Source organism: Schistocerca cancellata, chromosome 1, assembly GCF_023864275.1.
Source record: "Schistocerca cancellata isolate TAMUIC-IGC-003103 chromosome 1, iqSchCanc2.1, whole genome shotgun sequence".
NCBI classification, from domain to species: domain Eukaryota; kingdom Metazoa; phylum Arthropoda; class Insecta; order Orthoptera; family Acrididae; genus Schistocerca; species Schistocerca cancellata.
The window spans coordinates 280,992,093-281,017,595 of record NC_064626.1 but is presented as its reverse complement, the minus strand read 5'-3'; the positions used below and the strand labels follow the sequence as shown (position 1 = coordinate 281,017,595).

General features: G+C 46.1%; 1 protein-coding gene across 1 annotated transcript in view; it reads right to left on the bottom strand.

The window, feature by feature from the left end:
• Nucleotides 1–233: 233 nt before the first annotated feature.
• The window catches only part of LOC126170003 (uncharacterized), a 435,162-nt gene continuing 409,892 nt past the window's right edge, over nt 234–25,503 (bottom strand). Inside the window, exon 2 of the mRNA XM_049920693.1 lies at nt 234–406. Within this exon, the coding sequence (XP_049776650.1) occupies nt 234–406 (173 nt within the window). The remainder of the gene's footprint in view (nt 407–25,503) is intronic.

Sequence of the window (25,503 nt, the reverse complement as noted above, 5' to 3'; positions counted from 1 at the left end):
GGATAAAAGAACAGCTAAAAACCCAAGAACACCAAACTAGTTCAGGAGACTTTCGTGCATGCGCTGGGAACTAGAAACTACGCGCACTCCACTCAGACAGTTGTCATCGTACTCAAGGTTGGGTGTACACTGCTGGGCAGCAACAGCACCAGCTGAGAACGGAGACAACCAACCCGTGAGACAACTTTGCCCAGTCCCCCCTAACGTGAGTCGTGATGCTCCAAGTGTGTCTGTCATTTTGCCACTAGTATTGTGCACGCCAGAACTCTGTACCTGTAGATGGGGGAGGCGTTGTCGTCCTTGAACCAGATGACGAGTGCCACTTGATCGTCGGCGTCGGGCGGCTCCAGCGAGCAGGGCAGGCGCGCCACCTCGGCCAGCACCACCGTCGCCTCCTCCACTGGCACTGCAACACAGCAAACAAACACACACCTCAGCAAAGCACACCTCCTGTTCATCTAAGCTTAGCCGTAGTAGCTGTGTAACTGACAAGGAGATTCGGAGAATGCGGTGTTACTAGAGGATTCTCTGTTTGATGTAAACACCGTGTACTGGCACGTGACAAAGTAGCCTCCCGATTCTTAACACGACGTATAGTTGATAAAGGCCTTCACAGTAGCCCTCCGGATCGTCTACTGCAAATCTAAACATGGTTCATGCCCAGAAATTTGTTTCCCATTACTGTGGTTGTAAACTGCATGTATCATACATTGTCCACCCACATTTATTTAACCACCTATCGGAAGCCTGAAAAACCACGTTTTACAGTGCAGACCGCAGCGATACGTCCAGGAAGAGAGTCAGTGGGGCTCTGGAAGATACCAACATTGTGGAACCACGCCGACTCGTGCCGTGGCCTGCTCCTCTACGTTTGTACGTTGAGGATCCTTGGCGCGAACACGCCTATCGAGGTGGTTCCACAGATTTTCGATTGGTTTTAAATCCGGGGTGTATTGTGACCACAGGAGTAAGGTAAACTCATACTGGTGCTCTTCAACGAAGCACGTATATTGAAAGCTGTGTGACTCGTTGCATTGTCCTGCTGGTAGATGCCATCGTGCCCAGAAAAAAAGAACTGGATGTGGAGGTGGATATGGTCCCCATTGGGCCTTCCACATCGAGGCGATAACCCAGGGAAAGACAGGAAAACATTTTCGAGACCTTAATGCTCCTTGCTTGAGCCTGTACCTTACAGGTGATCTAACGGCCATCTGTGAAACGGAGCACAAAATGTGATTCATATGAAAAGATCTCCTGCTGCCAATCAGTGGGCATCCACTTGCGATATTGGCGTGCAAATTCCAGCCTTCATCGCCAATGAACAGCAGTCGTCACGGATGTGTGACCCAGGCACCTGCTGCAGCAAAGATCGCCGAACGGTCGTGGAGAAGACATTATAGGTCGTCCCTTGTTTAATCTGGGTGGTCAGTTTCCCAGTTGACCATCACTTGCACTTCTGTTTGCCCATACACCTCTCTGCAGCTATCGTTCGTATCTGTCATCTATGGTGCAGCACAGGTGCCTCGCTGCCGATTTTGGATGACGTCATTTTCCTATTTACAGTATGCCTTGACCACGCCGGCACGAGAGTAGATTACAAACTAAGCTGTTTCGGAAATCCTTCCGCCCTTGACCAGAACAATAATTTGAAGCCCTCCTGGGCCTCATTTTTTCGTATTACGGCAATGACTACACGGCTTCCCGCGTCCCCTCAAATATGCTTTACATACCTTCCACTCCTAGTGCCAACACCTGCCATGTGTGAATGGTTATTGCACGTTGATGTCGAACTTAAGCGATGGTCACATTAACATGATTGGAGCATATTGTACCCAGACAAAGACGACAAAGGCTAAATGGAAATAGGCCATTCGTCCAGCAGATAGTTATTAACAACATATACATCTGGTGATGCGAGTTCTGTGGTGCTTGTTGGTAGTGACGTTGGACAAGATGTTAGGTAAGCAGTAGCTGAGTGGTGATCCCCCAGCGGGGATCTAACCATCACTGGCCAGGTTTTTGATTGCGATAGTAAGTACTGTGATAAATATCTTTATCTCTGTAGGTGGTCAGTCATCATCATGAAAGAAGGACTAGGAGCGCGTAAAGATAGCGTGAATAGGAAGGTGGGTGAGCATCCAGCTGCAGTGAGGGCCTTTCAGGGAACGTCTTTTGGTGGTGTTTCCAGAGACCCAGAGCAGCCTTAGTAGATATAGTGGCCGAATGCGATTTGGAATGCTGTAAGCAAATCTTGAAGAAAGAGTACATCAACGACATACTTTGTAAGATGACTGGCCCATCTGCAGAACGCTAATTGTCTTCTGGATTCCACATGCTGTGTGCCACCGATGACTTGAACCTACAAAGTAAGCCACAGTGGAAAAAAAAATATCGTCTAGGAATATCCATACGTACGTTCTCTAATGAGACCATAGTTTCTGAAACCTAGATGTCGCCTGACATTTTTGCTAACTGCTGAATGACTAGAGCTATTGTATATCTCATTAAATGTAGTATGGCCTCAACCCCATTTTTATGTAGAAATTTTATTACAAAAAGCACATGCAAGAAAAGGAACTGCATAGAAGCCATTTGGGTTCATTGGCACATCGTATGAAACCTTGTGGTGCTATAGGCAAAAAGCATAACGGCTTCGGTAAGGACGCTAAACCGCACGCCAGAGCAACGTCACAGTAGCATCGATAGCGGCCGTTGACACCGAAACGGTTTGATGTGAGAGTGTTCAAATAATATTGGGGCAGTTAGCAGATTTAGACATTATACTGAGGGCATAAGGTGGAAGCGAGTACTGAATTAGAAAATTACGGAGCTTTTTCAAAGGGAAGGGCATTTAAAATACGTAATGTGGCGCAATCAATGGTAAAAGTGTATGACGATAGGATACAACCAAAGCAATTGGAAAACGTGCTAACTCAGAAGAAATCATTGCAGGTCTGTTATTTCCATATGAAATAACTTCGAGAAAAGATCAACACACTAAGCAAAATCAACAATATTTTGTACGTTACTCAGAGCAGATTTTAGGCATGTGTAGCAGATTCTTTCAACAACGTTGCATAACAGTCATTAGGCACTATATGAACAAGATATTTAAAAATTCATTACAGAAACCAACGTTTAACATTAACAATTACAACTTCATGAATAGCTTAGTCACGTGACATTAATAAAGTATCAGAACCGACGTATTTCGACATTGTGCGTTAACGGAAATGCCTCAGTTCCCATCACAGCTTTTCTGATGTTTTAATAATGTTGAAACGAACTGTAGTCCGATATAGGCCTTGCCGGACACATTTATGAAAGCCTTTCCTCACAAAACCTATCATGCCACTGCCAATGAGGGATAGTTCTGTCTTGCAATCCACGTAAAGGAATCCAGGAGACTTTCTAAAACAGAAAGCAAGTTAGAAAATTAAAACAACACAGATAGTTCATAAAGTAAGGACTCGGAAAAAGATTAATACGAAAACGTACGGATAATTTATAGTGATACCTGTTGCACCACACGTGCCTGTTATGTTTCGTCATAACACACCATTATTAATTATAAATATACACTTATCATCTAAAGATCAAGTGGTGACAATAGATTGAACTGAAAAACAGTAAAATTCAGCAGAATTGTGACGGAACCGTCCTTCACCTGCATTTGTGTCCTAAACTTCAGGAGGAATGTAACTTTTTCATGTGTTACAGCCAAGTAACGTAGCTCGATGGAAATTTCGCTATACAGAAAAAGAAATGCTACAGAATCGCACAGAACGTAACTCAAAGAAATACACGTTGAGAAGATCTAGAAAACGCACTTTCACTCAAAGACAAACATCACACTGACGTCACCGCGCTTCATGATGTGCCCCTTCACATAAAAAGGCAGGGTAACAACCAGGCCAATCCATTCCTACAACTCGTTTGCAGTTTGTTGTGGACGCACGTGGGGAAGATGTACAGTGTGATAATAACGCTGACCACAGAGGTTATCGTGTTCAAAGATTTGGGGGCCATTACGGCCATGCAGCGTTATGCCTCCATACATCACAACACCTGGATCAACAAAATGATTATGTTCGACAATGAGGGCTCGTCCAAAATTGTCCAGCCTGTTTTGATGGTCCTTGTGTTATGGTGTGGGGCGGAACAACTTTGTATTGGCGTACTGACTTGCAAATCTTTGACCAAGATACAGTCACAGGCCAACAATTTTGTGACACTGTACTTCTTCCCTGTGTCGTCTTGGATGAGAAACGGGCGACCACATAGAACATGCCAGGTGGAACAGCTCTTGGAACAAAGTGATACTTGACAACCGACCTGCCCATTGCGCTGACTACAATACCATCGAGCACATGTGCGTGGAGGAAACATGATGCAGCGCGTCCACATGCACTAACGACCATCCAGCAGTTGTAAACGGCGCTGATGGATGAATGGAACAGTCTGCCACAAGAATTCTTAATAACCTTGGTGCTAGCGTGGGAGCACTTTGCAGAGTATGCGCTGCCATCCGTGATTATCACACATCCTGTAAAGAACCATGTTGCGCTGGTTTAACGTACAACAGACGATCATGAATCGCTGTGGCTTCAGTGTAATTACCGAGCTTGAAGAAAAGTGTCATTAGTTTTCCACTCAATACGAATTTCATTCATCTATCTTGTATATGACACTCTAGCAATTCCTTGTACACTTGACAGCAAAAAAAGTGGGTCACTGCCGAATACAACCAACATAACATATCTGTGTTGCAGCTCCTTTAAACACCAAAACCTCGTGGGGTACAGTCGTTTGACTACACACAATGGATACCGCAAGAGACTACTAGAGACCAAACGTCTTTATGGGAGCCAGTCTAAGTGTCAACTAATATCGTCATACAAAACATATTGGAAAACATGTTCTTAGCGATGAGACACCCAATAACACTCATAAACTAACCGTAATTACAACAAGTGACATTCCAAAGGTATGTCATATTTCATACAGTAATACTTAGTCAAAATTAAATACTTCAGACAATGTATGGAGTTACAAAGCTGTACAGAAATAGGAAAAAGGTTTTTTATTCTCGAAAAGGTTTTCCATCCATATGCTGAAAGTCGCTCAACGGCGAGTGGCTCTAGAAACTGGATAATGGACGAACCAGTAAAAAAACGCGATTAACGGCAACAAGCACTCTATGGAAATCTCAACATTAACAGCGAATCACAAGTAATATCATTGTTCTCGTAAAACATCAACAGGTACGTGTACACAAATTTGAACTTTAAATGGCATGACCTATGTCGTCGTTCTGGACCTGGATTCAAACCCAGCACCTATATCCATTGCTAACTAAGCTAAACTTTGTTTGTGCCATTTTGAGACCCTATCACTAGGCACAGAAGTATAGACGTTTGCACCAGTATCAGTTATCAACTCAGATCATGAAAATAAATGACGAAAATGTTTATACTGAACTGGGAATTCTGTCATAACGGTTACCTTCCTCAGAACTACCCCCAACGAAGTTTAATATGGTGTTATTCACAAGGAACAAGGTATTCTCATGTTTCAAATTGAAATGCCATCACGTAAAGCTTGTGACAGCGATGTGAAGCCAGCACCTAACCGAATTGTTAACAAAGTACGTAAAATCAGAAGTTAAATATCAAATGTTATCACCAATAGGGAGATGTTAGAACCTTAAATGACGGTAGAATTGTTTTTGTATGATTAGGATTCGAAAGCAGCATCTAGCACCGTCGTTTTCTAGCGAGGAACAAACGATAAATAGCTACTGTTGGTTCACCAGTAGCGAGATGTGCACATGTTTAGCTAAACATCAGGCGACGAAAAGTCCTGTACTGCTTGCAACTCAAACCCCACACACGTGGTCAAGAAGACACTTTAACTATCAAATTCTTTTCCACTAATGGCTAGGAGTGGCATGTTTTTACTTTCACTACCCGTGGTCTAGGGGTAGCGTCTTTAATTCATAATCAAAACGCCTTCGGTCCCGGGTTCGATCCCTGCCACTGCCTAAATTTTGATAAATAATCGGCATTGGCGGCCGAAGACTTCCAGCATTAGAAGTCAGCCTCATTCTGCCAACAGCCTTCTCAAAGAGGGCGGAGGAGCGGATAGATGTTCAAGGCACTCTCTTGTCCTAGGGGTGGGAAGTTGCCCCTAAAGGCGCAAGAATCAGCAATGATCAACGACATGAAGATGCAGAAGGCAATGGAAGCCACTGTATCCACATGACATGTGGCCTGTAATTGGAGAAGTGTCATGATGATCTCTCCATTGGCAAAAGATTCCGGAATAGTCCCCCATTCGGATCTCCGGGGCGGAACTGCCAAGGGGGAGGTTACCATGCGAAAAAGATTAAATAAGCAACGAAAGGATAACGTTCTACGAGTCGGGGCGTGGAATGTCAGAAGCTTCAACGTGGTAGGGAAACTAGAAAATCTGAAAAGGGAAATGCAAAGGCTCAATCAGGATATAGTAGGGATCAGTGAAGTGAAGTGGAAGGAAGACAAGGATTTCTGGTCAGATGAGTATCGGGTAATATCAACAGCAGCAGAAAGTGGTATAACTGGTGTAGGACTCGTTATGAATAGAAAGGTAGGGCAGAGGGTGTGTTACTGTGAACAGTTCAGTGACCGGGTTGTTCTAATCAGAATCGACAGCAGACCAACACCGACAACGATAGTTCAGGTATACATGCCGACGTCGCAAGCTGAAGATGAACAGATAGAGAAAGCGTATGAGGATATTGAAAGGGTAATGCAGTATGTAAAGGGGGACGAAAATCTAATAGTCATGGGCGACTGGAATGCAGTTGTAGGGGAAGGAGTAGAAGGAAAGGTTACAGGAGAATATGGGCTTGGGACAAGGAATGAAAGAGGAGAAAGACTAATTGAGTTCTGTAACAAGTTTCAGCTAGTAATAGCGAATACCCTGTTCAAGAATCACAAGAGGAGGAGGTATACTTGGAAAAGGCCAGGAGATACGGGAAGATTTCAATTAGATTACATCATGGTCAGACAGAGATTCCGAAATCAGATACTGGATTGTAAGGCGTACCCAGGAGCAGATATAGACTCAGATCACAATATAGTAGTGATGAAGAGTAGGCTGAAGTTCAAGACATTAGTCAGGAAGAATCAATACTCAAAGAAGTGGGATATGGAAGTACTAAGGAATGACGAGATAAGTTTGAAGTTCTCTAACGCTATAGATACAGCAATACGGAATAGCGCAGTAGGCAGTACAGTTGAAGAGGAATGGACATCTTTAAAAAGGGCCATCACTGAAGTTGGGAAGGAAAACATAGGTACAAAGAAGGTAGCTGCGAAGAAACCATGGGTAACAGAAGAAATACTTCAGTTGATTGATGAAAGGAGGAAGTACAAACATGTTCCGTGAAAATCAGGAATACAGAAATACAAGTCGCTGAGGAATGAAATAAATAGGAAGTGCAGAGAAGCTAAGACGAAAAGGTTGCAGGAAAAATGTGAAGACATCGAAAAAGATATGATTGAGGAAGGACAGACTCAGCATACAGGAAAGTCAAAACAACCTTTGGTGACATTAAAAGCAACGGTGGTAACATTAAGAGTGCAACGGGAATGCCACTGTTAAATGCAGAGGAGAGAAGAGATAGGTGGAAAGAATACATTGAAAGCCTCTACGAGGGTGAAGAGTCGTCTGATGTGATAGAAGAATAAACAGGAGTTGATTTAGAAGAGATAGGGGATCCAGTATTAGAATCGGAATTTAAAAGAGCTTTGGAGGACTTACGGTCAAATAAGGCAGAAGGGATAGATAACATTCCATCAGAATTCCTAAAATCATTGGGGGAAATGGCAACAAAACGGCTATTCACGTTGGTGAATATATGAGTCTGGCGATATACCATCTGACTTTCGGAAAAGCATCATCCACACAATTCTGAAGACAGCAAGAGCTGACAAGTGCGAGAATTGTCGCACAATCAGCTTAACCGCTCATGCATCGAAGCTGCTTACAAGAAAAATATACAGAAGAATGGAAAAGAAATTGAAAATGCGCTAGGTGACGATCAGTTTGGCTTTAGCAAAAGTAAAGGGACGAGAGAGGCAATTCTGACGTTACGGCTAATAATGGAAGCAAGGCTACAGAAAAATCAAGACACTTTCATAGGATTTGTCCACCTCGAAAAAGCGTTCGACAATATAAAATGGTGCAAGCGGTTCGACATTCTGAAAAACGTAGGGGTAAGCTATAGCGAGAGACGGGTCATATACAATATGCACAACAACAAAGAGTGAATAATAAGAGTGGACGATCAAGAACGAAGTGCTCGTATTAAGCAGGGTGTAAGACAAGGCTGTAGACTTTCGCCCCTACTCTTCAATCTGTACATCGAGGAAGCAATGATGGAAATAAAAGAAAGGTTCAGGAGTGGAATTAAAATACAAGGTGAAAGGATATCAATGATACGATTCGCTGATGACATTGCTATCCTGAGTGAAAGTGAAGAAGAATTAAATGATCTACTGAACGGAATGAACAGTCTAATGAGTACACAGTATGGTTTCAGAGTAAATCGGAGAAAGACGAAGGTATTGAGAAGTAGTAGAAATGAGAACAGCGAGAAACTTAACATCAGGATTGATGGTCACGAAGTCAATGAAGTTAAGGAATTCTGCTACCTAGGCAGTAAAATAACCAATGACGGACGGAGCAAGGAGGACATCAAAAGCAGACTCGCTATTGCAAAACAGGCATTTCCGGCCAAGAGAAGTCTACTAATACCAAATACTGGCCTTAATTTGTGGAAGAAATTTCTGAGGATGTACGTCTGGAGTACAGCATTGTATGGTAGTGAAACATGGACTGTGGGAAAACCGGAACAGAAGAGAATCGAAGCATTTTGAGATGTGGTGCTATAGACGAATGTTGAAAATTAGGTGGACTGATAAGGTAAGGAATGAGGAGGTTCTACGCAGAATCGGAGAGGAAAGGAATATGTGGAAAACACTGATAAGGGGAAGGGACAGGATGATAGGACATCTACTGAGACATGAGAGAATGACTACCATGGTACTAGAGGGAGCTGTAGAGGGCAAAAACTGTAGAGGATGACAGAGATTGGAATACGTCAAGCAAATAATTGAGGACATAGGTTGCAAGTGCTACTCTGAGATGAAGAGGTTAGCACAGGAAAGGAATTTGTGGCGGGCCGCATCAAACCAGTCAGTATACTGATGACCAAAAAAAAAAAAAAAAAAAAAAAAGTAATAGAAAATACTCTGCTGGCTAGAAGTTGAATCCACAACATATTGTCATTGGTGATCACAACGAACACAATGTGTAACCCAGATCCGTTTTCGCCAGCAGGATGGAGAGGAATGTTTGAACTTGAAAAGATGCAAGGAAACGTTTGATCTTGTAATGTTGTGATGGAAAGCTCTTCATGTGGCTGTGAGTTGAAACAGAAAGCAAAACGGGTTGGCAATGTTAATAAAAGACACAGGAATCAGACAAGTAACATAGTACACACACAATTAAAAAAAACATGACGACAGTCTGGTTTCTGATCGCAAGAGATATAGAGCACACCCAGCGACAGTATGAAGGCCGTTCGCAACACTTCCCAAAAGACACAACACGGAACACTCAGTGTAAAACACTCACTGTAAAACACTGCACGGAAATGGCAGCACAAAGATGACACTCCCGAGCCAATGGCAGATGTGAGGGGGAGGACCCAGAGGAGGGGGAAGAACAAGGAGGGTGGAAGGAAAAAAGGAAAAGTGGGGGGGGGGGGACCGAGGAGGGTGAGGACTCATAAAGGGGGAGGGGGGCAGGGCAGACGCGAGAGGGAATGAGCTGACTGAGCGAGAGGTAGGCGCTCAAGTACTCTATCGGGGACGCTGCTATTGGCCGCTGCAACCACATGTTCCACTGTGGGGCCCTCACGCTAAATGCGCGCCAGGAGGCGTGGGCTGCCACAGCTTACGGCGCGATGGTGCAAAGACCTCTAGGGGTCTTTGACATACATAACATCTGGTAGGGATTCAGATTCCACAGTGTGCGGTACCAGATCCCTTCCCCTGAAACTTGCGCGTAGGGGCAGAAAAGCCCAGGATGATGCCGTGGTGGGCAGCAGTGGGAAGAGGAGCCGGGCTCATCAACCGCTATTGGCAGGGAGGAAAGGACGCCCGATGTATCCATGACAGCCAATCCAGAGCCCAGGGCCAGGGGAGGGAACAGCTGATCCACCCGGAGGTGAAGAGGGTCGGCGACAGGCCCTCGGGATGATGGCAACCACGAACAGGGATGGTGATTCGAGGACCAAACGTCTGTACCTGATGGAGCTAGGTAAGGAGGCGGCGGCGTGAGTCCTGTGGCGGCACGCGGGTGGAGCTGATTATGATAGCAGCGCTCCAACCCTTTCGACGTTTTCACCGACGTCACAGGCGATAAAACGGTGACTTAAAGTGTAAAATGGCGGAAAAACGCGAAAGTTAAGACACAAAGCAAAAGGGGTTGGCATTGTTAATAAAAGACACAGGAATCAGACAAGTAACATAGTACACACACAATTAAAAAAAACGTGGCGACAGTCTGGTTTCTGATTGCAAGAGATAAAAAGCACACCCAGCGACAGTATGATGGCCATTCGCAACACTTCCCACAAAACACAACACGGAACACTCACTGTAAAACACTGCACAGAAATGGCCCTTTCGACGTTCCCACCGACGTCACACGCCTGGTGACGCCACCCGTAGGCAGCGACGACCATGGCAGCTGTCCTACCCACCTTGTGCCCATACTTGTGGGCCCACACGGCCGTGCCAGGGGCATACCGCAGTGAGGGCTGGGAGTGGGAGCGGTAGGAGGAGGGTGTCAGCAAATGGTGCAGGATCCGCGACTGTCGCCCATGAAGGAGCTCCGCCAGGCTGTGTCTGTCAATTGGAGTAGTGCAATAGGTGATCAAAAACAGGGCGAGGGCCGACGTGGTCGGAGATGTGTCGACCGCCTTAGTCAGCTGTTGTTTAAAAGTGCAGACAAGCCTCTCCACTGCGCTATTGGACGAAGGGTGGCCTGACAGATGTCGTGGAAGGAGGACACCGTGAATTGAGGTCCATTATCAGTGACCATAGTGTGTGGCAGACCCTCGACGGCGAGAACCTGGGCCAGGGCCGTGAGTGTAGCGTCCGTCGTGGTGGATGCCATTCGGACAACATATGGGTATTTGGAGTAGGCATCAACGATGAGTAACCACAATGACCCGAAAAACAGACCCGCAAAATCGATGTGGATGCGATCCCAGGGCCGGCGAGGCACAGGCCAGGGTGAAAATGACTGAGGGGGATTTGCCTGGTGACGCACACAGACAGTGCACTTACAGACAAGGCGCTCAATGTTGCCATCGATGCCGGGCCAATACACATGCCGGCGAACCAAGACTTTCATACGGGACATACCCCAGTGTCCGCGGTGTAACAAACCGAGCACCCGAAGCCACAATTCCGGAGGGATGACCACCCGATGGGCAACCGACTCCGTGACCAACAGGAGGACATCATTGACCATGGAGAGCCATTGGGACAGGTGGCGCCAGGCGCTGAAATCAGACTGCATCGGACGAGTAATGTAGGACGGCCACCCATGGATCACGTGGTTGAGAACCTGCCATAAGACAGGGTCGCGGCGAGCAGCCGCAGCAACGTGAGCAGCCGTAATGGGCAGACTGTCCAGCGCATCCCGGCGGGCAGAATCAATGTGAATACTGGATGGTGTAAGCGTAATTACGTAAAAACGATACCCAGCTCTGGAGACGTTGAGCTGTCTGCTCAGGAAGGTGAGAGTGGGGCCCTAAAAGTGTAACCAAGGGTTTATGGTCCGTTAGGAGGGCGAACTTTGCCCTAAAGAGATAGGTGTGAAATTTTTGGACAGCGAACACGATCGCCGGAGCCTCCTTTTCAATCTGGGAGCAGTTCCATTGTGCTGGGGTCAACGTCTTAGAGGCATATGCGATGGGCTGTTTGGAGCCATCGGTATCCCAGTGCCCAAGGACGGCCCCAATGCCGTGTGCCGACGCATCAGCTGCCACAACCAAGGGGCGGTCTGGAGAAAAGGGAGTAAGGCAAGGGGGCGGACTTCAGTATTGCCTTTAAATGGAGAAAAGCCTGGTAACAGGCAGGAGTCCAATCAAAAGGTGCCACTATACGACGCAAGTGATTGAGGAGTTGAGCATCGGAGGCAGCCTGGGGCAAGAACCTTAAGTAATAAGTAACCTTGCCCAAAAACACCTGGAATTCAGATAAGTCTTTGGGATGAGGAAGGGCCTCAATGGCCGCGACATTACGACCCGAATGACGAATGACATTTTTGCTCAACCAGTGGCCTAAGTATTCCACCCCCGGTTGAAAAAAAAACACTGTCCAGCCGACAGTGTAAACCAGTAGACTGCAGAGCGTGAATTAAGGCGCTGAGGTTTTGCAAATGTTCCTGGCAGGAACGCCCGGTGACTACGATGTCATCCAAATAATTCACACAGGTAGGGATAGGCTGTTTAAGCTGCTCCAGGAATCGCTTAAAAATGGCCGGCGCCGAAGAGACAGCAACGGGAAGGCGCTTGTACTTATACAATCCGAAAGGCGTGCTGATAACCATGATGTTCTCAGATTCGGCATCCAAGGGCAACTGGTGGTATTCTTCAGCCACGTCTATCTTGGAAAAGTACTCTCCCCTGGCAAGCTTGGCAAGAAGGTCTTCCTGTCAGGGAATGGGGTAAGTGTCACCGAGGGATTGGACATTAACTGTAGCGCTGAAGTGCCCACACAGCCGAAGGGATCTGTATGACCACCAGTGGCGTCGACCATGCACTGTAAGTTACGCCAGCGGCCTGGAGCCGATCAAGTTCCCAGGCCCAGAAAAAGCGAGGCTGTGCATCCGGCCGTAGGGTGATGTGCGCCTGAAAGCCGGAAGCACATCCGAGATCCGGTGCAAACAACGACGCAAAAGCGGAGCACAGATCGTCCAAGTCCTGAAAGGGAACAGCTACCACGTTTCACTCACTAAATTTTATTTCGTGATCACCGTCTTTGAAAACGTGTTCCGCTACAGCTGATTTGTCAATTTGTCCCAATCTACAGTTCCTTTTGTGTTCCGTTAGGCGGGTATTAACACTCCTTTTTGTTGTTCCAATATAAACCATGCCAGAGATACACGGAATTTTATACACACCTGGGGTAGCTAGGACCTCACATTATTATACCCGCACGAAAATAATTTTCATAAAAAAGACGAGGAATTAAAACTAGACAAGATATGGCGATCGACTTTGTACCAGAGAATTGACAATCTACTACCTGTAATCGAGAGAGATGGCACTAGCCGGAGATAGTTTTAGAGCCGACAGCACGTGCTGAGTGGTGGCACCATCTAAGCGTTCTATATAAGTGGGACCTCCAGCGCCTAGCAGCCAGAGGCCTGCTTACCTCAGAAGATGTTGCCCGCAGTAGGCAACAAAACGTCAGGTAGAAGAAGAAGTTTTATATATGGACCACGGAAATTCAGCCCGGAAGTTTTAATTAATGAAGACGCCGGACGTGAAAGCTTACATGTTATGATTTTAAGGACTCTAATATTTTATCCAGAATCCTTCATTATTTTGTACTTCTGTCATGCGCCTGGCATAAAATGTATAAGCCGTCGGACGTAACAGCCTGAAGAAGCAGCTCCCTCCCAGGCTTACAGGACGCAGTCCCAAAGAGCGTCCGCAGTAGTTGGTTGGTTTCGTGGCCAGTTCTCTGTTAATGTTCTGGCGACCTCAGCCCACATGTTTTCCATGGCCCGTGGCGGCCAGTCCATGACGTTGACGCCAATCGTGGAGAGTCGCTGCTGAACAAATGCTGACTTGTGAATGGGAGAATGGTCCTCTTACAATTTTTGACGTCCCCTTCTGCGTACAGCAATCGCACTGACGAAGCATCAGATTTTCCAATATGTGGGCATACTGCACGCTGTCCAGAGTTCCTTCTATCCTGTTTAGAATTCCCTCCCCTTTTGCAGAAATACAACCCCAGCAGGTAACACATAGCAGGTCACTTCTTCTCGTCGTGGTTACATATTCGCGTCGATGGCGAGTCCCTTGCGGCCTGTAAACGATTCGTGGACCGTCGTTACTGGTGGAAAACACCTTCTCCTTAGAGAAAATGACGTTGTCCCACGACGCCCCCAGATGGAGCTCCACAAATGCTTGCCGGTATAAAACGCTGTCTTCGCTAAGCTCTTGTTTCACGGCGGATCGTCGGGCATGCAGTCCAGCGTCCCTCAGCCTTCGGCGAATCGTGTCACTGGAGCCGGGGAAGTTGGTCTCCTGCCGCAACTGCTTCGCTTTCTGAAAGGGATTTTCTCTGCTCCTAGACACTAGGTCCCTGTCTTCCTATTGTGAGCTCATCTCTTCCTGCCTGGGCCAGGAGACCTGTTGGTGGTCCCCTTTTCTACAGATCCTCCACCATCTCGTTGCAGTGGTATGTGGTACGCCATACTGTCTGCCAGCTTCTCTGATGGAACATCCTCCTTCTTCAAGGAGAGCGACGACTCTATCTCGAATAGACCTCTCCCAGTGAGCCATTACGGCAGACAACCTGATGTGTATTTCTGCTTGCCGCTCTGGTATATACACTCCTGGAAATTGAAATAAGAACACCGTGAATTCATTGTCCCAGGAAGGGGAAACTTTATTGACACATTCCTGGGGTCAGATACATCACATGATCACACTGACAGAACCACAGGCACATAGACACAGGCAACAGAGCATGCACAATGTCGGCACTAGTACAGTGTATATCCACCTTTCGCAGCAATGCAGGCTGCTATTCTCCCATGGAGACGATGGTAGAGATGCTGGATGTAGTCCTGTGGAACGGCTTGCCATGCCATTTCCACCTGGCGCCTCAGTTGGACCAGCGTTCGTGCTGGACGTGCAGACCGCGTGAGACGACGCTTCATCCAGTCCCAAACATGCTCAATGGGGGACAGATCCGGAGATCTTGCTGGCCAGGGTAGTTGACTTACACCTTCTAGAGCACGTTGGGTGGCACGGGATACATGCGGACGTGCATTGTCCTGTTGGAACAGCAAGTTCCCTTGGCGGTCTAGGAATGGTAGAACGATGGGTTCAATGACGGTTTCAGTGTCCCCTCGACGATCACCAGTGGTGTACTGCCAGTGTAGGAGATCGCTCCCCACACCATGATGCCGGGTGTTGGCCCTGTGTGCCTCGGTCGTATGCAGTCCTGATTGTGGCGCTCACCTGCACGGCGCCAAACACGCATACGACCATCATTGGCACCAAGGCAGAAGCGACTCTCATCGCTGAAGACGACACGTCTCCATTCGTCCCTCCATTCACGCCTGTCGCGACACCACTGGAGGCGGGCTGCACGATGTTGGGGCGTGAGCGGAAGACGGCCTAACGGTGTGCGGGACCGTAGCCCAGCTTCATGGAGACGGTTGCGAATGGTCCTCGCCGATACCCCAGGAGCAACAGTGTCCCTAATTTGCTGGGAAGTGGCGGTGCGGTCCCCTACGGCACTGCGTAGGATCCTACGGTCTTGGCGTGCATCCGTGCGTCGCTGCGGTCCGGTCCCAGGTCGACGGGCACGTGCACCTTCCGCCGACCACTGGCCACAACATCGATGTACTGTGGAGACCTCACGCCCCACGTGTTGAGCAATTCGGCGGTACGTCCACCCGGCCTCCCGCATGCCCACTATACGCCGTCGCTCAAAGTCCGTCAACTGCACATACGGTTCACGTCCACGCTGTCGCGGCATGCTACCAGTGTTAAAGACTGCGATGGAGCTCCGTATGCCACGGCAAACTGGCTGACACTGACGGCGGCGGTGCACAAATGCTGCGCAGCTAGCGCCATTCGACGGCCAACACCGCGGTTCCTGGTGTGTCCGCTGTGCCGTGCGTGTGATCATTGCTTGTACAGCCCTCTCGCAGTGTCCGGAGCAAGTATGGTGGGTCTGACACACCGGTGTCAATGTGTTCTTTTTTCCATTTCCAGGAGAGTATATACGTCAAACGGAGCGGCAGAGACAGAGGCATGCGGCGCAGCCGTGCTGTCTCGTCCCGGGCTGTTGGCCCACCAACCCCACCGCCAGCTCTCTCACTTGCCTCTCGCCTCGGCCAGCCTGGCTGCCCCGTAGCTTGCGAGCCGCGGCTAGTACAGACCCGGGCCGTAAGGCCACGATCACCCCTTGAAGGATCAAAAGTTACACCTAACCTACCCAAGTCTGTAGTATAAACTAACTCAGCTACAGCTGTTATGCTATAACATGTGCAGGCACACTTACAGTTGACGATTCATTCAAATATTTGACGAACAATACGTTCAAAAATACATTCATTTTATACATAGCTACACAAAATATTTCACCTAGCTAGCAATAGCATGACGCAGGGAACTATTCTTTCTTGTATGCGCTCTGCATTAGATGTAGCCTCAAGAAAACATGTATTCAACCACGACAACTAAGCGCGATGTGAAAGTAAACATGTTTGGCGGCAGCTTCTCCAAACAGTAGTATATGCTTAGTATATAATGCACGTTTTGTGCACTTATGTCATGTACTCAGTGTCTCTGAGACAATACGTGCTGCACGACGGAAATTACTTCCTGCTGAGGCACTTCATCTACATCTCAATGATACACGACTACTAGAGAAGATTGCTCTTTATGGCAGTCAATCCACATATTAGGCAACACGTTACTAGGGATGAGAAAGGCCTTAAGGTTTGTAACTAAACATGCTACTACTAGCTACTACTGAATAAGAATCTGATTATTAACGTGTCTTCATAACCATGTGTGCGGCGTTCGACTCTCAGTCAGCATAGACGTTTTCTAGTTAAACGTGCGCACGTCCCGCTAATGGTGGACCAACATTGGGCATTTCTTGTCTGTTCCTGGTTAGACAACGACTAGCAACGATTACCAGATTCACGTCATACAGCATTCCATCTATCAGAAGGTATAACAGGGCGGTTCATTGGCGGAGCTGTAATTTGTGATTCATAGGAAAACGTTTCCGACGTGGTTATGACCGCACGATGGGAATTTATAGATTCTGAACGAGGAATGGTAATCGTTGCTAGGCGCATTGGACATTTCATTTCAGAAACCGTTAGGGAATTGAGTGTTTCGAGATGTACAGTGTCAAAGCAAGCCGAGCAAACATAATTTTAGGCATTATCCATCACCATCGACAGCGCAGTGCCCGACGGACTTAACAACCGAGAGCAGCGGCGTTTAAGCAGAGTTGTTAATGTTAACAGACAAACAACATTGAAATAACCGCAGAAATCAATGTGGAATGTATGACAACTCTATCCGTTAAGACAGTGCGGTGAAATGTGACGTTAATAGGCTATGGTAGCAGGTAATCGACAGTAGGCTATGATAGTAGACAACCGACGCGAGTGTCTTTGCTAACAACACGAGATAGCCTGCAACGCCTCTCATGGGCTTATGAGTGATTTTACCCTAGATTGCAAAACCACGGCGTGGGTAGAGGAGTCCTGATTTCATTTGGTAAGGGCTAATGGTAGGATTCGAGTGTGGCGCAGATCCGACGAAGCCAAGGATCCAAATTGTTAACAACACACCGTGCACGCTGACGGTTGCTACATAATGGTGTGGGGCTGTATTTACATGGAATGGACTGGGTCCTCTGGTCCATCCGAACCGATCATTGACTGGAAATGGTTACACTATTGAGATACCATTTGCAGCCATTTGCGTTAGAATTTTTATGGATGTCACTCGACCACAGCTGTTCGCGACTGGTTTGAAGAACATTCTGGCCGGCTCAAGCTAATGGTTCTCCTACCCAGGTTGCCCGACATGTATCCCCTCTACCATTTATAATGCATAAGTGAGAAGGCAGTTCGTGCACAAAATTCTACACCGGCAACCCTTTCGCGATTATGGACAGCTCTAGAGGCAATACGACTCAATATTTCTGCAACGGGTTTTCAACGACTTTTTGAGCCCTTGCCACGTCGGTTTGCTGCGAAAAAATGTCCGACACGACATTATAGGAGTCCCACGACTCAGTGCACAATGAGATCCGCTTGCCACTGATCTCTGGTGCCAAACCAATATGACGTAGCAAAAATATACAGCGGAAATACCTGTTCGTTTTTATTATGGATCGCGTAGCGGCATTTTGCGATAGTATAAAGCCGTAAATTCACTGTGTGGAAGGACAGAGGGTATTTACCTACAGATGGAAAGAAAAGTGATTAAATGATTTGTTTTCGTGAAGATAGTAGAAAGCTTTATGAATAATCCTTCTATATTTGTTACTACATCTCGTAATTTTCAAGTTCCGTGTCCCGGCACAGTGAGTGAGGATCTCTTTACGTTCTCTCTGTGCATGCTTTTGTATTCAAGTAATCTGCTAATGAGGTTCTAATTCCCGTTTTAAGCGTGTCGTATATTTACCTCCTAGTGACGGTACTATGTAGAAAACTGCACATTAATTCATCGTAAGTTATAGGACAGGGATAAATGGCGAATGGTATAGGCGGTCGTGTTAGTCGATAGGCTAGATTCCAGCCTCGGTCCCCCCTTCATTCATCTCCTACCCCCTCCCCCACCCCAACCATCACCTCCCACCCCTTACAGCGGAATTTGCTTTGGGCCGGCCGGCGTCGGCTGGCCTCTTTGGCGCCGTCCAGCGCCGGGCGACCCTTGTAATTAGCAGTGCCGCCCGCAGCGACCAGACCACTCCCACCACGCACCCTAGTGCTGACGTCACAGGGCACCGCACGCGCAGCCTTCTGGGATTGCCCCTCATCACCAGGCATCACGTGGCCCCTGCCGTTTCTCGTTAGACAGCACTGACCTCTTACAGCTTACGCACGAGGCTGGCAGTGAGTGATCGATCGAGAGTTGGTGCTCGAATTCGGCCACCGCTACCCTCGACGTCGTCCATAACAGCTTGACCATAATATCTCGGAAGTAGGCAGATGCACAATACTTGTTTTGATCCAGTTCTCAACTTATTTAAAGTAACTATACAACCACCGTTTTGACCACAACTTTCTACTGTCGATTACCGGTTTGTGCTGCTGATAATCTTCAGGTCTAAGTCTACTACGAGGGTCACTCCAAAAGAAATGCACACTATTTTTTTTTAAATTCATGTTTCATTCTACATGTTTGAAAGTTTTACAGTGTGTAGATACATCCTTTAGGAACAATATTTTCATTTCTCCACGTAATTTCCATCCCTCTCAACCGCCTTACGCCATCTTGGAACCAGCGCCTGTATACCCGCCTGGTAAAATTCTGGACCAAGCTGTTGTAGCCACTGTTTGGCAGGGTGCACAAGGGAGTCATCATCTTCAAACCTTGTTCCACGAAGAGAGTCTTTCAGTTTCCCGTAGACATGATAGTCCCATAGAGCCAGTTCAGGACTGTAAGGTGGGTGTTTCAGTGTCGTCCATCCGAGTTTTGTGATCGCTTCCATGGTTTTTTGACTGACATGTGGCCGTGCATTGTCCACATAGCACAAACCTTTTCTAACGTCAACATTTTCAGTACTCTGCAAACACTTTCTTCCCCTATCCCCACGTAGCGCGACAATTCGTTCACTGTGATGCGTCTGTCAGCAGTCACCAATTCGTTAACTCTCTGCATACTGTCTGGAGTGTGTGCAGTAAGAGGCCTGCCGCTATGAGGACGATCCTAAATATTGCCGTGCCCGGTTTCATCACGTAATCTGCTTGCCAACCGACTAACTGTACTGCGATCAACTGCAGCATCTCCATACACCTTTTTCAACCTGTTGTGGATATTTTCCACTGCCTCGTTTTACTGCACAGGAATTCTATGACAGCACGTTGCTTCTGACGAACGTCAAGTATAGTAGGAACCTTGAAGACATGCTGTGATGGCGCCACTCACGGGAACAGGTTGAACTAAGTTTGAAAACAAGCGGGAAGGATGTATCTACACACTGTAAAACTTTCACACATGCAGAATGAAAACCGTATTTTTGCAAAATTAGTGTGCATTTCTTTTGCAGTGACCCTCGCAATTACTGTTACAAGCTGCGAAAGGAGATTGCAGTGACCCTCGCAATTACTGTTACAAGCTGCGAAAGGAGACAAAATCATCCTTTCTTCTTGCCTCTTCTCCTCCTCCTCCTCCATCCTCTTCTTCTTTTTCAGTGTGTATCAGGCAGAAAATGTGAACCGGCAAAGAAACAAAATATCCACTAAGGATCTACATTTTCTCAAAATAGGTTAGAAAACCCAAAAAAATTCTTGTCGTATGTAAAATGCACCAGTGGCAAGATACCGTTCCGTCATTGCGCCATAGCGATGTTTTCCGTAATTCCCTCACGAAATAAGACGAAGTAAATATTCTAGAATCCGAAACCAGAACACCTATTAGCATGAGTGACATAAAAGTAGATATCTTAGGTGTTGCGAAATAACTCAAATCACTTAAGAAAGGTTAGTCTCCCCGTCCAGATGGTATACCAGTTAGGTTCCTTTCAGAGTATGCAGACACAATAGCGCCTTTCTTAGCAATCATATACAACCGCTCACTTGACGAAAGGTCTGTTCCTAAAGAGTGGAAAGTAGCACAGGTCACACCAATATTCAAGAAAGGAAATAGCTGTAACCCATTGAATTACAGACCCATATCACTGACCTCAATTTGCAGTAGGATTCTGGAGCATGTACTGTACTTGAACATTATGAACCACCTTGAATAAAATGACTCATTGATACATAACCAACATGGATTCAGAAAATATCGTTCTAACACAACACAGCTAACTCTTTATTCCCATGAAGTAATGAATGCTGTCGATAAGAGATCTCAGATCGATTCCATATTCCCAGATTTCCAGAAGGCTTTTGATAGCGTTCCTAACAACTGACCATTAATCAAATGCATATGGAGTATCGTCTCAGTTGTGTGACTCGATTCGTGATTTCCTATCAGAGAGACCAAAGCTCGTAGTGATAGACGGTAATGAAGTGATACCTGGCGTTTCGCAAGGTAGTGTCATAGGCCCTCTGCTGTTCATGATTTACATAAATGATGTAGGTGATAAGCTGAACAGCCTCCTTACATTGTTTGCAGATGACGCTGTAATTTACCTTCTAGTAAAATCATCAGACGATCAATTCCAATTACAAAATGATCTAGAGAGAAATTCTGTATGCTGCGAAAAGTGGCAACTGGCACTAAACAAAGAAAAGTGCGAGGTCATCCACATGGGTACTAACAGAAAACCGAAAAAATTTGGGTATATGATAAATCGCACCATCGCACAATATCAAATCAATTCGACTAAATACCTAGGAATTACAATTACGAGTAACGTAAATTGGAATAACCACATAGATAACATTGTGGGGAAGGCAGAACACTTAGAAGGTGCGGAAAACCCACGAAAGAGACAGCCTGCATTACACTTCTCCGTCTACTGCTGGAATATTGCTGCTAGATGTGGGATCCTTACCAGGTCGGATTGACGGAGGACATCGAAAAAGTGCAAAGAACAGCAGCACGTTTCGTGTTGTTGCCCAATAGAGGTGAGAGTGTCACTGATATGATACGCGAATTGGGGTGTTAGTAACTGAAACAAAGTCGACTTGCCGGCCGAAGTGGCCGAGCGGTTCTAGGCGCTTCAGTCTGGGACCGCGCGACCGCTACGGTCGCAGGCTTGAGTCCTGACTGGGGCATGGATGTGTGTGATGTCCTTAGGTTAGTTAGGTTTAAATAATTCTACGTTCTAGGGGACTGATGACCTACGATGTTAAGTCCCATAGTGCTCAGAGCCATTTGAACCATTTGAACCAAAGACGGCTTTATTTCCGACGAGATCTATTTACGAAATTTCAATCACCAACTTTCGCTTCCGAATGCGAAAATGTTTTGTTGACATCCAACTACGTAGGGAGAAATGATCATCATAATAAAATAACAGAAATCTGAACTCGAAGGGAAAGATTTAGGAGTTCCTTTTTCCACGCGACATTCGAGAGTGGAATGGTAGAGAAGTAGTATGAAAATGGTTCGATGAACCCTCATCCAGGCACTTAAGTGTGAATTGCAGAGTAACCATGTAGATGTAGATGTAGATCTTTATTTGCTTCCGGGTGATAATTCAAACTGTATTTCAACCAGAGCCTTGCTTGCTCGTGTTGAAAGAGGTTGATCTCCGCTGTCTGTGGTAGTTACCTAGCAACAGGTGGAATTGCATACCACCAGCTTGCGCGATCTGTACGGGTGCTAGGTCTTATGGGGCTCACCGTACAGTCCCATTCTCTCGGTTCAGACTGCAGCGAGCTTGTGACACGTGCATCTGCCACTGGTTGTGTACTGTGCAGACCTGGAGGTGGGAGATGAACTGTATTCTGAGGGGAAATTTGGTTTCCAATGACCACAATATAGTGGCACACAGATACTGGACGGAATAAGTAACTTGTGGCTGCTGACTCCATTTCATGCCCCAACTGCCATCACCGAGGAATAAAAAATGCTGATGATAGGAATCGAAACTACAGTTACCCAGCCGTAACTGTAGATTCCTGCTCTGGATGTGGATAATTAGTGCTACAGCATGCAAAATATTATATCACTTTATTACTTGAATGAATAAAAATATTTACAGTATTTGATACAATGGTTTACCACATGAGTTGCTGACAGTTATAACTGTCACTGACTCTGAAAGCATCACTTGTTTCACTAATTAACAAACTCTTCTCTTGAAGTACACTGTTCAGCATTTACAAAAGCAATGGTACATTGATATTTGAGACTTTAATTAATACCCTGGTCCTATTCTGCGATACTGACTGCTTCAGCTGAAGTCAGAAACCGGGCAGCCACTCTCTTGCTCAGCACCACACTGGCCTCAGTGTGATGGCTCTGCTGTCATTGCGGATTGCAATGGAGACATCGCAGATGTCTGCGGTGCCGATGCACATTGGCGACTGTGGTGTGGCGCCGATATCTTTGGGTGACACCACGGATGAGATTCTGAACATTCATTCTCAACTGTTTTGTGCTCAACAAAAAGTGCGTGGTGTTCTGATGAAACTAATCTTGGTTACTATTTTTTGTTACTAAATCCATCAGCAGCTGTAACGGCAAGGTAGTTAGATCTAATTTATTACAGTTTCCCCCATTGTATTATGTGTTTGGCGTGTCCTTTCTATTTCTTGACGGAGTTAATACGGGCCTTTTGGAACTGGTTTGGATTGAGGCCTTGTTTGTGCTTTGAAAATTTATTAATTTCACCGTGTATTTTTGTATCGTCCATAGTTGTACTTTCGTCAAATCCTATTACGTGTTTTCTGTGATTTAATCACTTTACACATTTTACTACTTAATATTGATAGTTTAATAAATATTATTAATTTCTATTCTGCATTTTTGTTAATGTTTTAAGATGCCAGAGCTCTGTTACTTGTGGGGTTTAAATACTCATGAAAGCGTCTGCGCTGTATGTTCCCTTGTGCAAGCCTGTCATTGCTAGGTTTCAATAAGATGTTTTTTGAGTGATATAGTATGGCAAGTTAGTTCGACGACATCGCGAGGGAGTCAGCTGAAGCGCTCGTTCAGTGCTGATGACTGTGGCCGGCTCCTGGTTGTACGACCTGAGTTCAACGTGCAGTAATAATAGTTCGTGTCTGATTGATATGATGTTCACCTTGGGAATTTTTTAAAATTGTGAATCTTTTAGTACGTAATTAGTTTATTTCATGATGCTAGTGCACTACTGGCATGTGCACATAAAATAATTTCCTTAAGGTGGAATGATTATTTTCGCGATCTGGTAACTTCCAGGTCTTGCCCATTACCTTTCACAACCCCTGATCGGTTCTCTAATATTGGTGGCATGAAGAAATTGTAGCATTGATTCACGAGGGATGTTACAGAGACAACTAAAATCCAAAGATTTGAATATTCACTTGAAATATATCTCTTAAATCATTTATGATGTAAAATTTAGAACTATTTAAATGACAATGAGTAGAGCGCTCTCAACATTAATTCTCTGTTCATCGACGAAACCCAAATGCAACACAACCAGTTGGACGTAGTCTTAATTGACTTCTGAAAGGCGTTGGATTGATTATCCCAGTGCCACCCAATAAACAAAATGCGAGCGTACAGAGTATGAAACCAGCTGCGTGAGTGGACTGAACAGTTTCTAGCAACCAGAACTCAGAATGTCTGTCTTAACACTGAGAAATATTTAGACGTAAAAGTATTTTCTGGCGTGCCAAAGGGAACAAGTATTTCACAGCATACGAAAAATGACCTGGTGGATAACGTCAGAGGATGCTGCTGTGTACGGAGAAATAGCGACGCTAGAAAATTGTATCGAAAGGCAAGAAGACTTGCAGAGGATCGACGCTTGGTGCAGGGGTTGACAGTTCATCCTTAACATAATTAAACGTAGCAGACTGCTCACATATAGGCATAAAGACCTGCTATTGTATGATTACAGGATTACTGAACAATTACTGAAAGCAGTCACATACACACAACGTCTAGGGGCATGCTTACGGAGCGAATTAAAATAGAACGACCGCATATAAGTGATCGTAGGTAAGGCAGATGCATAACAGAAGCTCAATGAAGAATTCACAGGATACGCATTCCACTTACAAAGCTGGTTTCCTATAAAATCCTTGATCGTCCAGTACTTGATTATTGCTTGCCAGTACGGGATCTGTACCAGAGAGGATAGACAGAGCCAACACAGAAGGTCATAAGAAGAGCAATGTGTTTCGTTATAGGTTTACTGTTTAAGTTCCGAGGTCGTACGATACTGGAAGAGTCAAGAAATACACTCCTGGAAATTGAAATAAGAACACCGTGAATTCATTGCCCCAGGAAGGGGAAACTTTATTGACACATTCCTGGGGTCAGATACATCACATGATCACACTGACAGAACCACAGGCACATAGACACAGGCAACAGAGCATGCACAATGTCGGCACTAGTACAGTGTATATCCACCTTTCGCAGCAATGCAGGCTGCTATTCTCCCATGGAGACGATCGTAGAGATGCTGGATGTAGTCCTGTGGAACGGCTTGCCATGCCATTTCCACCTGGCGCCTCAGTTGGACCAGCGTTCGTGCTGGACGTGCAGACCGCGTGAGACGACGCTTCATCCAGTCCCAAACATGCTCAATAGGGGACAGATCCGGAGATCTTGCTGGCCAGGGTAGTTGACTTACACCTTCTAGAGCACGTTGGGTGGCACGGGATACATGCGGACGTGCATTGTCTTGTTGGAACAGCAAGTTCCCTTGCCGGTCTAGGAATGGTAGAACGATGGGTTCGATGACGGTTTGGATGTACCGTGCACTATTCAGTGTCCCCTCGACGATCACCAGTGGTGTACGGCCAGTGTAGGAGATCGCT